At 37.1% G+C, this 15,357-nt stretch overlaps 1 protein-coding gene across 7 annotated transcripts in view; it reads right to left on the reverse strand.

The window, feature by feature from the left end:
- The window catches only part of STK3 (serine/threonine kinase 3), a 427,140-nt gene that overhangs the window by 199,518 nt on the left and 212,265 nt on the right, over nucleotides 1–15,357 (reverse strand). For all 7 annotated transcript variants that reach the window (XR_009214836.1, XR_009214835.1, XM_058443993.1 and 4 more), the window contains exon 8: nucleotides 13,559–13,684. Coding sequence is in view for 5 of the 7 variants with exons in the window: in XM_058443993.1 (XP_058299976.1) it covers nucleotides 13,559–13,684 (126 nt within the window). In the remaining 2 variants the exon portion in view is untranslated. The remainder of the gene's footprint in view (nucleotides 1–13,558; nucleotides 13,685–15,357) is intronic.

Below are 15,357 nucleotides of genomic sequence, written 5' to 3' on the forward strand. Positions count from 1 at the left end.
GATAGATAGATAGATAGATAGATAGATAGATAGATAGATAGATAGATTGATTGATTTAAAAAATTAAATAAAAATTATAATTTTAGAACACTTCAAGAAATTACAAATGGCAGGAGCTCCCATCAAAACGGAGATTAGAACACACGGGTTTACGCCCATCCCTCTCAAAACCCTCTCAAAACTAAAATAAAGCCACAGAAAAGGATAAACCCAAAAAGACGAACAGCACAGGGGAATAGACAACAGCATATGGGAGATGTCAAAAATCTGGAAGCTAGAAAAATGTTTGGAAGTTAGAAAACAGATAAATATGTAAGTAGCTAACTCAGCAGACCAAAAGTAAGACTTAAGCTTGCAAAGAGAAAAGTCACAAGAAGCATGTGAATCCAGAGTACTGAACCCTAACATCTTTTACAGCAAAATTTGCTGGTCAGCTAGTTCCACTCTTACACACAGAGCTGCCAGAGGTAATTTTAGTGCTTCTCTCAAATATAATCCCCGTACATTTGAAGACAGCCCATAAAGTGAAATGTCAGAGATCAAAACAAACACAAAAGAAACAGAGACAAGGCAGGGAGCAAAAGATAACTCAAAATAATAATAATGAAATAATAACGTAGAAGAGAAAGCTATCTTAGACATTAAATATCTGATATGAAAAAATAGCAAGTTTGGAAGATAAACTTGAGGCAATCTCAGAAGAACAAAAAGAGAAAAAGAGGGAAAAGGAAACAGAAAAGATAATTGAAAGACTAACCTAAAAGGTTCAACAACCAAATAAAAGGAGATCCAGAGAGAGAAAGAGAGGAGAGACGGTGAAAATTACCAAGAAATAGCAAACATGAAATCACACAGAACTGAAGGGTGTTTCCAGATTTAAAAAGTCAAAAGACACTCCATACGATGAATGGGGAAAAGATGTATACCAAGGCACATTATTAGGAAAGTTTTAAATAACAGGGACAATGTAAAGATCCAAAAAGCTCCCACATTCAAACATTCAAAGAATCAGGTATCAAAATGGCATCTATCTTCTCATTAGCATTATTGCTGAGCAAGGAAAAAGAGCAAGGTCTTCAAAATTATAAAAGAAAGTTATTTTCAATCCAAAATTTTACACCCAATCAATCAATCAATTAAGGGTAAACGTACAATAAAGACATGGTCAGATATGCAAGGAATGAAAAAAACTGCTGATGTCAGGAAGCTACTGGGAGATATGATACATAAAAATAAGGAAGTAAAACAAGAAAGACAGAAGACAACATCAGGGATAAAGAGATTACAGAACAAAAAAAGAGGACATTCCACAGGTTGATGTTGAAAGGAAGTCTTAGGATGACAGCTGCTCAACACTCCTAAAGAGCAATTAGTTCCAATTAGTAAAGGACAGAAGACTACAGAAGGGATGAATCAATAAAAAAAAAAAAAAGTACGGCATTAATAAATTGTGTTTGAACATACACAGAGGAGCTCAGAACTCCAGCAGAGAGTTTGGGAATATAGCATTTGGGAACAAACTAGTGATTAGAAAACCATAAAAACAACAACAGTAACAAAAACCGAGACAATTATTGGTGCTGAAAATCACAAAAAGAAATAACATGTAATCATAATATGATATAAGTGAACAGTATTTACACAGTTATAACTATATAAGAATTTGTTTTAATTGTGATTACATAGGAAAAATTAGAAATAACAAGTAATCAACTCTTTTACAAGTTTTCAATTTGTGGTCAATAATTTTATCTGAAATATTTCTTATTAAATAAAATTTACTTTTTATCATGTAAAGGAATGAGAATAAGTAAATGTTCTTTACTGGTTTTCCTCAAAAAAAATATATATATGTGTGTATGTATATTTATACATATTTTCAAATATATGTATACAAATATACATATATATACTTATATTTAGGAAAGCCAATAAAGAACAAATATATATTATATATTAATAAAAATAAAAATATTAAAGAATATAAAAATATATATTGTAAAAATATAAATATATAATAAATACATAAATATATATGTTTTTTCTTTTTAGAGAGACAGAGAGATAAAGAGAGTCTCACTTTGTCACCCGGGCTGGAGTGCAGTGGCATAATCATGGCTCACTGCAGCCTCAACTGCCCAGGCTCAAACCATCCTCCCACCTCAGGCTCCCAAATAGCTGGGACTATAGGCATGCATCACCAAGCCTAACTAATTTTGTGGTTTTAAAAAATTTTTTTTTGTAGAGACAGGGTTTCACCATGTCACCCAGGCTGGTCTTGAACTCCTGGGCTCAAGCAGTCAGCCTGTCTTGGCCTCCCAAAGTGCTGGGATTACAGGCGTGAGCCACCGTGCCTGGCCCAAATATATTTATTTTTAATTTTAAAATTAGGTTTAATATCTACCAACTCTTCCAAACATATTTGGCCAGTTAAAATTTGTTTTAAAATATTTTTTAAAAAATTGAATCTATATCGGTTCACACCAGATCAGTAATGTTATCTTGGTGGCCACAAGGTAGGGCAAAACCAGTAAGGGCAACCAGCAAAAAAACCCTGAAAACTAAACAAACAGAACAATAACAAAAACAAAAAACCTGGCCAAATGTTACAACAGCAGTAGTGATGGTGTAAGTAGTGGCATTAATAAAAACAAAAGCTAAACTTTATTGAGCATACTACGTGCAAAACATTGTTCTAGGTGTGTATATATATATATATAATATATAATTATATCCTCATAACAACTCTATTTGCAGATGGTAAAACTGAAGTAGAGAGGTTAAGTAATCTGCCCAAAGACATAAAGTTATTTGGGAACAGAACTAGAATTCACTTCCAGATAGTCTGATCTATTTTTAGATAATGCAACCTCCCTTTTACCAACTAAGTACATTACAGGCTTCTGGACTGACTTGGGCTAATTCTGCTGCTGTTCTATTCTTTACCTAATTCAAAAGGTTCTCAAAAGGTAGACTTTTGGCCAGAAACAGTGGCTCAGGCCTGCAATCCCAGCACTTTGGGAGGCCGAGGCGGGTGGATCACTTGAGGTCAGGAGTTCAAGACCAGCCTGGCCAACAGGGCAAAACCTTGTCTCTACTAAAAATACAAAAATTAGCTGGGCATGGTGGCACACGCCTGTAACCCTAGCTACCTGGGAGGCTGAGGCAGGAGAATCGCTTGAACCCAGGAGGCAGCGGTTGCAGTAAGCCTAGATCACACCACTGCACTCCAGCCTGGGCGACAGAGTAAGACTCCATCTCAAAGAAAAAAAGAAAGTAGACTTTTGAAGCTCCCTACTGAACAGGGGTAAGGGGAAAGAGGGGAAGGGGGGGAAGTTTCTGTCTAAGAAATGCTCACCTGAAACTGTATCACCACCTGAGGGGAATGGGTTATTCAAAGCACCCTGGCATTTCTCCCCACACCCATGCTGAGAATTAACTGCTTTAGTGAGGCAAGTTTAAAGAGAACATGCCATTATTTAGACATTAAGGACCACAACCTGAACAGCTCTGAGTTCAGACCATAAGAGGTCACCAGAAAGTCCTCATTTCTTTTCCAAGGATAGAAGCTCTAAGACATAGTCTAAGACCAATTAGACTTTTCTTTGAGTCATTAATAAGTTAATATGAAGTCAAATAACACCTTTCTTCAGATAAAAGTAAAGGACCTGATACATGCATAAAAGTGAAAAGATTTCATTCAAGCTTAACATCAAAAAGTATCCCATTTTTTGCTCAACATTTCACTTAACATTCTTCTACATCCATTTAACTCCTTGTATTTTACTTAACATTGTGATCCTTAAGAAATGTCTGAGCTCCAGTGACAAAGCAATTCTTCTAAACTCCTTATCAGTCTTTTAAAGTGCTTTAAAAATAGCATGTCAATGCTACATTGTATGCCTTATCTTATAAATTCAATTAACATCATTCTGCTTTGAAAATCATCATCCAATGTACCACATGTAGAATATTTGCTTTGCTGTTTTACTTAAAAACAAGTACTCTTTTACTGTATAAATATTTAAAAACTCATTCAAGTACCTGTACAATATTTCAATAAGCCATACCAGCAAACTTACAAATTAGTATTTTAAAAATCATCAACTAAGTTCAAGAAATACATAAGAATGAATACTGCTTGTTGTGTAACTACCAAATTACCAAACTGCATGCTTACATTTTGAATACTAGAGATAAACTAGTATTAACTGCACAAATCCTGTATGCCTGCTTTTTATATACACAACCTAGATTAAACTTTGCGTTCATTTAGTCAAAAATGAGTGTAAATTTTATAAAAAATATTTTACTTTTCTGAAAAAGAGTATCATTTCAATGAAATAAATTGTCCTACTGAACATCAAGAGATGTGTAGTCTATGATAAATTAGGTGTTTTATTTAAAACTGTGTATGTAATCCAATTTAAGCCAATTCACAAAAGAATCCCAAAGGAATAAATGATATAAACTATGTAAGATTCTGAGCCTTCAATGTGGATAAACTTTCCTGAGAAATTATATCTACTAATTTTAAAAGTTGCTAAAAATAAACGGCAATGTAGGATATACATTAACTGTAGAAAGACTTCAGATTCATTCTGCCTATCTCGTTCTTTTAAGTGCTTGTGAGAGTGTGTGTACATATTGTATATTTTCTATGCAGGGCAACAACGGATAAAATGACCTCAAAATGGAAGCTACTGCCTGAAAAAAATAATCTGAAGCAAAGCATGTGAATATTGCTCAATGTGTGACTCTCCAAACTTTTTACTTTTTTCTTACAATTTCAGTAAAAAAGACTATAAGAGTTTTACCCAGAAACACTAAGCTTTGCCCCAGAGAATAAATGTTTATTCAGGAAAACAAAAATCATAAAAACCTGACATAATTTTTAAGTGCTCATAGTATTTTCAGTTCTCCCTCAAAAAGCAAAAACTAATTCCCCTCACCTTGAATATGGACAGGACTAAGTAACATATACCTAAAACGACTTGGTATCATTGGATTTGAAACTAAGCAGTGGGCAGAAGCTAGAAGCACTTTGAAGACAGTTTTAGTAAGAGCCTGAAGAGTCATTAAAAAACTGTCAGAAGCCTGATGGCCTTTAAGAAAGTTTTAGGAAGGTAAGGGAAATATTAGAAAGCTGGAGAAAAGGAGATTCTTATGTGGTGGCAGAAAATTTAGAAATACTGTTGTATTAGTCCATTCTCACACTGCTATGAAGGAATACCTGGGTAATTTATAAAGAAAAGAGGTTTAATTGATTCACAGTTCCAGATGGCTGGGGAGGCCTCAGGAAATTTACCATCATGGCAGAAAGCACCTCTTCACAGGGCGGCAGGAGAGAGAACTGCTGAGCAAAGCGGGGAAAGCCCCTTATAAAACCATCAGATCTCCTGAGAACTCATTCACTACCACAAGAACGGGGTGGTTATTCCCTGATTCAGTTACTTCCCACCAGGTCCCTCCTATGACACGTGAGGAATAAGGGAACTACAATTCAAGAGGAGATGTGGGTGGCAACACAGCCAAACCATATCATTCTGCCCCTGCCCCCTCCCAAATCTCATGTCCTCACATTTCAAAACACAATCATGCCTTTCCAACAGTCCCCCAAAGTCTTAGCTCATTCCAGCATTAACTCAAAAGTAAAAGTCCATCAAGGATATTGGTCTAAAATTCTCTTTTTTGGTTGTGTCTCGCCAGGCTTTGGTATCGGGATGATGCTGGCCTCATAAAATGAGTTAGGGAGTATTCCCTCTTTTTCTATCGATTGGAGTAGTTTCAGAAGGAATGGTACCAGTTCCTCGTGGTACCTCTGGTAGAATTCGGCTGTGAAGCCATCTGGTCCTGGACTCTTTTTGGTTGGTAAGCTATTGATTATTACCACAATTTCAGAGCCTGTTATTGGTCTATTCAGAGATTCAACTTCTTCCTGGTTTAGTCTTGGGAGGGTGTATGTGTGGAGGAATTTATCCATTTCTTCTAGATTTTCTAATTTACTTGTGCAAAGGTGTTTGTAGTATTCTCTGATGTTAGTTTGTATTTCTGTGGGATTGGTGGTGATATCCCCTTTGCAAAAATCCTCAATAAAATACTGGTAAACTAAATCCAGCAGCACATCCAAAAGCTTATCCACCATGATCAAGTGGGCTTCATCCCTGGGATGCAAGGCTGGTTCAACACACGCAAATCAATAAATGTAATCCAGCATATAAACAGAACCAAAGACAAAAACCACATGATTATCTCAACAGATGCAGAAAAGGCCTTTGACAAAATTCAACAGCTCTTCATGCTAAAAACTCTCAATAGAGTAGGTATTCATGGGACGTATCTCAAAATAATAAGAGCTATTTATGACAAACCCACAGCTAATATCATACTGAATGGGCAAAAACTGGAGGCATTCCCTTTGAAAACTGGCACAAGACAGGGATGCCCTCTCTCACCACTCCTATTCAACACAGTGTTGGAAGTTCTGGCCAGGGCAATCAGGCAGGAGAAGGAAATAAAGGGTATTCAATTAGGAGAAGAGGAAGTCAAATTGTCCCTGTCTGCAGATGACATGATTGTATATCTAGAAAACCCCACCATCTCAGCCCAAAATCTTATTGAGATTTTTGGGCAAAGTCTCAGGATACAAAATCAATGTACAAAAATCACAAGCATTCTTATACACCAATAACAGACAAACAGAGAGCCAAATCATGAGTGAACTCCCATTCACAACTGCTTCAAAGAGAATAAAATACCTAGGAATCCAACTTACAAGGGATGGGAAGGACCTCTTCAAGGAGAACTACAAACCACTGCTCAATGAAATCAAAGAGGATACAAACAAATGGAAGAACATTCCATGCTCATGGGTTGGAAGAATCAACATCGTGAAAATGGCCATACTGCCCAAGGTAATTTATAGATTCAATGCCATCCCCATCAAGCTACCAATGACTTTCTTCACAGAATTGGAAAAAACTACTTTAAAGTTCATATGGAAACAAAAAAGGGCCCGCATTGCCAAGTCAATCCTAAGCCAAAAGAACAAAGCTGGAGGCATCACGCTACCTGACTTCAAACTATACTACAAGGCTACAGTAACCAAAACAGCAGGGTACTGGTACCAAAACAGAGATATAGATCAATGGAACAGAACAGAGCCCTCAGAAATAATGCCGCATATCTACAACTATCTGATCTTTGACAAACCTGACAAAAATAAGCAATGGGGAAAGGATTCTCTATTTAACAAATGGTGCTGGGAAAACTGGCTAGCCATATGTAGAAAGCTGAAACTGGATCCCTTCCTTACACCTTATACAAAAATCAATTCAAGATGGATTAAAGACTTAAATGTTAGACCTAAAACCATAAAAACCCTAGAAGAAAACCTAGGCAATACCATTCAGGACACAGGCATGGGCAAGCACTTCATGTCTAAAACACCAAAAGCAATGGCAACAAAAGCCAAAATTGACAAATGGGATCTAATTAAACTAAAGAGCTTCTGCACAGCAAAAGAAACTACCATCAGAGTGAACAGGCAACCTACAAAATGGGAGAAAATTTTTGCAACCTACTCATCTGAGAAAGGGCTAATATCCAGAATCTACAATGAACTCAAACAAATTTACAAGAAAAAAACAAACAATCCCATCAAAAAGTGGGCAAAGGACATGAACAGACACTTCTCAAAAGAAGACATTTATGCAGCCAAAAAACACATGAAAAAATGCTCATCATCACTGGCCAGCAGAGAAATGCAAATCAAAACCACAATGAGATACCATCTCACACCAGTTAGAATGGCCATCATTAAAAAGTCAGGAAACAACAGGTGCTGGAGAGGATGTGGAGAAATAGGAACACTTTTACACTGTTGGTGGGACTGTAAACTAGTTCAACCATTGTGGAAGTCAGTGTGGCCATTCCTCAGGGATCTAGAACTAGAAATACCATTTGACCCAGCCATCCCATTACTGGGTATATACCCAAAGGAGTATAAATGCTGCTATAAAGACACATGCACACGTATGTGTGCTGTGGCACATATACACCATATACACCATAGAATACTATGCAGCCATAAAAAAGGATGAGTTCATGTCCTTTGTAGAGACATGGATGAAACTGGAAATCATCATTCTCAGTAAACTATCGCAAGGACAAAAAACCAAACACCGCATGTTCTCACTGATAGGTGGGAATTGAACAATGAGAACACATGGACACAGGAAGGGGAACATCACACACTGGGAACTGTTGTGGGGTGGGGGGAGGGGGCAGGGATAGCATTAGGAGATATACCTAATGCTAAGTGACGAGTTAATTGGTGCAGCACACCAACATGGCACATGTATACATATGTAACAAACCTGCACATTGTGCACATGCACCCTAAAACTTAAAGCATAATAATAATAAAAAATAAAATAAAATAAAAGTACAAGTCCAAAGTCTCATCTGAGACAAGGCAAGTCCTTTACAGCAGCACTCCACTACCCAGTACCAATTTACTGTATTAGTCCATTCTCATGCTGCTATAAATACCTGAGACTGGTTAATTTATAAAGAAAGGAGGCTTAATTGACTCACAGTTCCACATGAAGCCTGAGGAGGCTTCAGGAAACTTACAATCACGGCAGAAGGCACCTCTTCAAAGGGCAGCAGGAGAGAGAAGAGCCAAGCAAAGAGGGAAAAGCCCCTTATAAAACCATCAGACCTCATGAGAACTCACTCATTATCATGAGTACAGCATGTGAGTAACTGCCCCCATGATTCAATTACCTCCTACCAGGTCCCTACCACGACACATGGGGATTATGGGAACTATAATTAAAGATGAAATTTGGGTAGGGCCACAGCCAAACCATATCAACTGTTGGCTATAGGAACCGGAAAAGTAACAGGAAAAGTAAAAAATGTACCTAATGAACTGGGTGGTCTAGCAAAGCATTTAAGATGTTGCCTGCTTTCTTCTTGGTGCTTATAATCAAACACAAAAGGAGAGAAAGAAGCTTAGGAAATGACAATTAAACAAAAGAGGGACCGAGACTTGTCGATTTTGTAAATCTCCAGCCTCTACAGACAGCAAACCATGCTACAGTTATGAGTCAGCTTGCAAGCAGCTCAAATCCAGGCAATAGTCAGGAAATTATGGTCTAAATATCAAGCTGAAAAGGTGCCTGTAAAATCCTTAAGATTTCTGACAGATCCATGCAGTTCCTCAACACGGCTTCTAAGAAGCTTAAAGGCATTGTCCCTGCACAATCTCATCAAGAGGCCAAAATTAGGGAAACAATTATCTCAACAAAATGTAGGAGTGTAGATTATTCTAATGGAGTAAGCTGCAATGAGATTTACAGGAGACCCACAAAGTGTTTTTGGCAGAAACACTACCAGCATTGACTGCATAGCACAGAGATGCACGAAATGAAAAGAGGGCTTTGGACTCCAAAATTTCTAACCACAGGAAGCAGGCTGAGAAAAGTATCTAGCTCAACACACAGGCTACCTTCCATGAAAAAGGAAGAACTCAGTGGGCAGAGCAAAAAACTCAGAGAACACAGAAAGGAGCCATGAAAAACTATCCTGAGGTAGGAATAGAACTTAGTTTTAATGAAGAAACTTCTAACATTTGCTTGGCTGGATTTCAAAACTGCTATGGAATAGTGACTCATGTGCACTTCCTGTCTTCCCTTTTTTTTAAACAGAACTACCTATAATGATATAATTTTATGCCTGACCCACCATTGTACACTGGCTATTCGGGGCAGTGGGGGTGAGGTAAGAAACTTATCTCTTTTGTTTATAGGTCTTCAGATTGAGAGGAACTGGACCCAAGGAACATTATCTCTATCTGAATGTAATTTAGAAGATGACATTCTAGATTTTGAGCCGATATTGTAAAGAAATAATACTTGGAGTAGATGGGATAGTGCGTGTATTTTGCATGGGCAGGGAATGTAAATAATGTGCAGCCAGAGGACAGTCTGAGCTAGTTTTAAAACATAACCATAAATTCTTTGGCAATTCTCCCCTCAAAAGGTGGAGCCTCATTCCTATTGCCTTAAGTGCAGGCCAGACTTAGTGACTTTTTTTTTTTTTTAATGGAGGTGAACTTCATATACAAAACATTAACCATTTTAAAGTATACAAATCAGTGGCACTTAGTACATTCACAACGTGCAACCATCTCCTCTATCTAGTATCATAGCATTTTCATCACCTCAAAAGAAAACACTGTACCCATTAAGGAGTCGCTCTCCATCCTTCCTTCTTTCCCACCCCCTGCCCACCACAACTGGGCCCTGTCCTGGTCTCTGGTAACCAACAATTTGCCTATAATTCAATTGTAAGTTGTAAGAGTTCTCTATACAGTTTGCATTTTTTTTTTTTAAACAGATGGGGCCTCATTATGTTGCCCAGGCTAGTCTTGAATTCCTGGGCTCGGGTGATCCACCTGTCTCAGCCTCCCAAAGTGCTGGTATTACAGGCATCAGCCACCGCACCCAGCTTCTATACATTTTGGATATTAGACCCTTATCAGAAGCATAATTTGTAAATATTTTCTCTCATTCTACAGGCTGTCTTTTCACTTCTTGATAATTTATTCTTTTATGCACAAAAATGTTTAATTTTGATGAAGTTCGGTTTTTTTCTTTTGTTATTTCTGCTTTAGTATCATTCTCTAAGAATTCACTGACAAATCCAAAGTCATGAAGACTAACCCTATGTTTTCTTATAAGAGTTTAAAAGTTTTAGCTCTTACATGTAGGGTGTTGATCCAGCCAATCAGATCTTATACTAAAAGGCTGCTGTATTTGATAAGACATAGGGGTCTAACTTCATTCTTTTACATGTGGCTATCCAGCTGTCCCAGTACCATTTGTTGAAGAGATTGTTCTTCTCCCATTAAATGGTCTTAGCAACTCTGTTAAAAATCAGTTGGCCATAGATTTATGGGTTTATTTCCAGACTTTCTATTCTATTCCCTTGGTCTATATACCTATCCTTATGCTAGCACTACACTGATTTGATCACTGCAGTTTCATATTAAGTTTTGAAAACAGGAAGTGTGAATCTTCTAATGTGGTTCTTCTTTTTTGATATTTTTGGCTATTTGGGGCCCCTTGGAATTCCATATGAATTTGAGAACTGACTTTTCCTCTTCTGCAAAAAATGACCTGTAATTTGGAAATGGATCTTTAAAATCTGTGAATTGATTTGAGGAGTACTGCCATCTTCAAAACATAATGTCTTCTAATCTCTGAACACAAGATGTCTTTCTAATGATTTAGGTCTTTTAGCAATGTTTTGTACTTTTCATTATACAAGTTTTTCACCTCCTTGGTTAAATTTATTCCTTAGGTATTTCATTCTTTTGGATGCTATTATAAATGGCACTGTTTACTTAATTTCCTTTTTACATTTTTCATTGCTGGTGCCTAGAAATACAACTGAGTTTTGTGGTTGATGCTGTACCCTGAAACTCTGCCAAATTTGTTTACTAGCTCTAGCAGATTTAGATGGTTGACAGATACCAACCAGGAAGTTGCTCTAGCTCATGGGGGGCTGAAACAAAGGTATCTGCACCAGTCCCTTAGGGAACCACCAGACAGGTCAAAACGAAAACTACGATTTTTTTTCAGACCAAGGATCTTATTGTCCCCCTCCTGGCACCAGTGAGCTACACCGGGAATATGGTTTGCTGGCCCCATAGCTGCTGCTGAGCTAGAAAATAAAGGATACTAGGTATATAAGCAAAAATGTCATAATGCTTTCTTATCAAAACCTGGCACTCCCCCGGATGCTGTAAGTTTTCTGTCAGATTCCAGAGTTATGCAAAAGTTGGTTTGTCAGTTTTTTCCAGTTTAACATAGTTGCTTCTGTGGAGGTAACTGATTCTTGGAGCTCCTTGCTCCACCACTCACTTGCTTTTAAAAACTAGAATGCGCCGGGTGCAGTGGCTCATGCCTGTAATCCCAGAACTTTGGGAGGCCGAGGTGGGTGGATCACCCAAAGTAACCTGGAGGTGTTACACCCAGTTCGAGACCAGCCTGACCAATATGATGAAACCCGGTCTCTACTAAAAATACAAAAATTAGCCGGGTATAGTGGCATGAGTCTGCAGTCCCAGCTACTCAGGAGGCTGAGGCAGGAGAATTGCTTGAACCCAGGAGGTGGAGGATGCAGTAAGCCAAGATCATGCCACTGCAATCCAGCCTGGGCAACAGAACGAGACTTGATCTCAAAAATAAAATAAAATAAAAATCAATAAATAGAATGTGGCAGAAGTGACAGTATTTAACTCCTGAGACTACAACAAAAAAGACAGTGAGAGATCCTCTTTGTTCTCTCTCTTGGACCACTCACTCTGAGAGCCCCTGAATGAGCCATCCTGGAAGTGAATCCTCCAGCCCTCGTCAAGCCTTCAGATGACTACAGCTCTGACGAACACTTAGACTGCAATCTCATAAGAAACCCTGAGAACGAATCACCTAAGACCCTCCTGAAATAGCAATCTACAAATACCATGATAATAAATGTGTGTTGTTTTAAGGTGCTATGTTTTGGGGGTACATGATATTTAAAGCTGAGACTCAAAAGAAAAGAACCTAGCCACTCCTAGAGTTCTAAGGAAAAAGAGTGTTTCAAGTACAGGGTATAGCACATGCAAAGGCCCTGAGTAAGGAAAGATCTTAAGCATGTTAAAAAAAAAATTAAAAATCTGAAAGACTAGTGTGACTTAAGCTCAGGGAAGGAAAGAAAAATAGTGAAGAAAGAGATCACCAAAGGGGCAGAAAGAAACCAAAATGACTGTTATTATAACAAAGTCTTAAAAAGTAGTAAAAACTGATAATATATGATAAAGTGCCTTCGAAACCACAAGAAACAAGTACAAAAATTTAACATTTAAAAACATTAACTGGAGAGAAATCTGAAACTAAATTTATCTATCATCACACAGGAATCCAGGGTAGGAAATATGAAACCCCCTGAGAGCAAGAACCAAGGGTCTTTATATCTCCCATATCACCTACTTATCTTTGTAGAATTAATGCACAATGACAAACCTGAAAAAAATACCTTTTGAAGACACTATTTAAAATTCTAAGTAATGAATTCATTGGTGAAAGATTTTAAGTCTGGAATACAGGCTTCAAGTATCTCCTCACTAGGTAGTCCATGACAACGGCTTTATCTACAGCATAGCTGGTGACCAGTTAAAAGAAAATTCCAGAAGATACGACACAAAACTGTACAAATTCAAGACAATATTTATTTAACAAACCCAGAGTTAGTATCAACTAGATACTAGGTACTGTGCAAGTTCATCCTATCAACATTACATTCCACTAATCACTAATTCTTAAGACATCAGAAAAAGATAGCAAACATATAATGCAAACCCAAATATATTTTGAGATTCAGTGAAAAAACATATCTTACTTGTATAGTAAAACAGTAAGTGCTTTTAATATATTTAAAGAAACAGAATTATAGAAAAATAACTCAGAAGAAAAAAATCAACTTTTTGAAGATAATTACAAACCGAATTTTCTTCTTCCTCTTCCAATTCTCGTTGCTGTTCCTCATGTCTTTTAGCTTTGATCTCCATAGCTTCTGTGATCAGGTCTCTTAATATTGATACAGGTTTTGCATTCTTGATAAAAGGATGCTAAAAAAGTAAAATTCAATGGTATAAATTCAAAAGATTTTTCTGAATTATAGCTAACAAATGTTAAAACAACATGTAAATGTTAACCAGGATAACAGGCTTCAATGATTGTTTTTTCATCTAGAATTAAATGTATAGATTAAGAAAAGAAAGTATGGCCACTGCCTAGAAATAAAGAATTTGCTTTGGGGCTTGTTTAAAAAAAAAAAAAAAAAACTTAAAGCACACATACAAAAATGCAACCATGTTAATAAAACTATATTATCCTTAAAGATCTGATTGTCCAAAGGAAGTGTACATTAGGAGTAAAAAAGATTAAGTTAAAAATACGATTACAGATTATATTACACATAAAAATACACTTATTTTGGTACTGAGTTACAGAATTTAATTAATCTTAATAAGTTGACAGCCAAAATCAGTGGCAAAAAGGAGAGCAACTATTTTGTTACTTCTTTAACATATTTTCTATTTTATTGTATCTTAAGTAATTTAACCAAGACAAAAATATTTTTTCAGAAAATGAATGTTGCCTAATTTCTTTACTATATATAAAATAACTTGTCACTTTTTTAAAAATATCACCCTGATCTAGCTAAAATAGCTAAGCTCTCTACTATTCTGACAAAGAGAAGGAAAACTATCAGAATAGACCTAGGTTTTGAATTTCTTTTTATTGAGAAGGAGGGACATGAGAGAAAGTAGAGTGAAAGGTTATAATTTCGGATAGATAACCTAAATTTGGGGCAGCAATCAGTTTCAGTAATTTTCATAGTTATATGTCAGTAGACAGCATCAGGTAAAAGTGACCTGAGTGAGTGAGTGAGTGAGTGAGTGAGTTATTTGTTTATTTGTTTGTTTGAGACAGGGGCTTGCTCTGTTGCCCAGATGCGAGCACAATGGTGCAATCATGGCTCACTATAGTCTCAACCTCCTGGGCTCAAGTGATCCTCCCACCTCAGCCTTCCTAAGTGCTGGGAATACAGGCATGAGCCACTGCACCCAGCCCTGAGTTATTTTAATAAACATTAATAGAACACAAAAATATATTTAAAGACAAAAAAAATTGTGCTGAAGAAGGAACAGATATTTGAAAGAGGCTTTAAAATGGCAAACATATCATTTGGGACAACTATAAGAAAGAACTTTTTCAGAGTACAGAAATACTAAAATCAATTGTAAAGAACCAATAAATTATTTTAGAACAGTTATAGATTAATCTTACCAGATAAATTAAGTCCTATTAACATATCTGTGGTAGAGACTCCTGGTCATACACCAAAAATAGAGTTGTGGTTGGACCGACAATTGCCCAACTGGATCCTACATTTCTCAACTTAACCCATTCAGGTGGTTATATGCGACTAAGTGAATGCAGGGGCAAATACTGTGTTCCACTTCCTGGCCTGGGCTATGGAGGGCTCCTTGTTACTAATGGATAAGGGTGAGAGGTCAGGTTCTCCCAGAGTCCTGTACTGGTACTGTGGGGAGTAGTCTCATTTTAGCTGATTGGTGGTGAAAGTCTTGACCCTTCACCAGACTGCCTCTGACCCTACTCCAACAGGGAGGTTGTTGGGTTCTTATTACTGCCTGGTAGGAGTATAAGTCCAGGCTCCCACATGGTCTTCACTGGCACTCCCCACTTAGGGAGGGGATCCTTTCTACACTGCATT

Source organism: Hylobates moloch, unplaced genomic scaffold, assembly GCF_009828535.3.
Source record: "Hylobates moloch isolate HMO894 unplaced genomic scaffold, HMol_V3 SCAFFOLD_9, whole genome shotgun sequence".
In the NCBI taxonomy this organism is placed as follows: Eukaryota; Metazoa; Chordata; class Mammalia; order Primates; family Hylobatidae; genus Hylobates; species Hylobates moloch.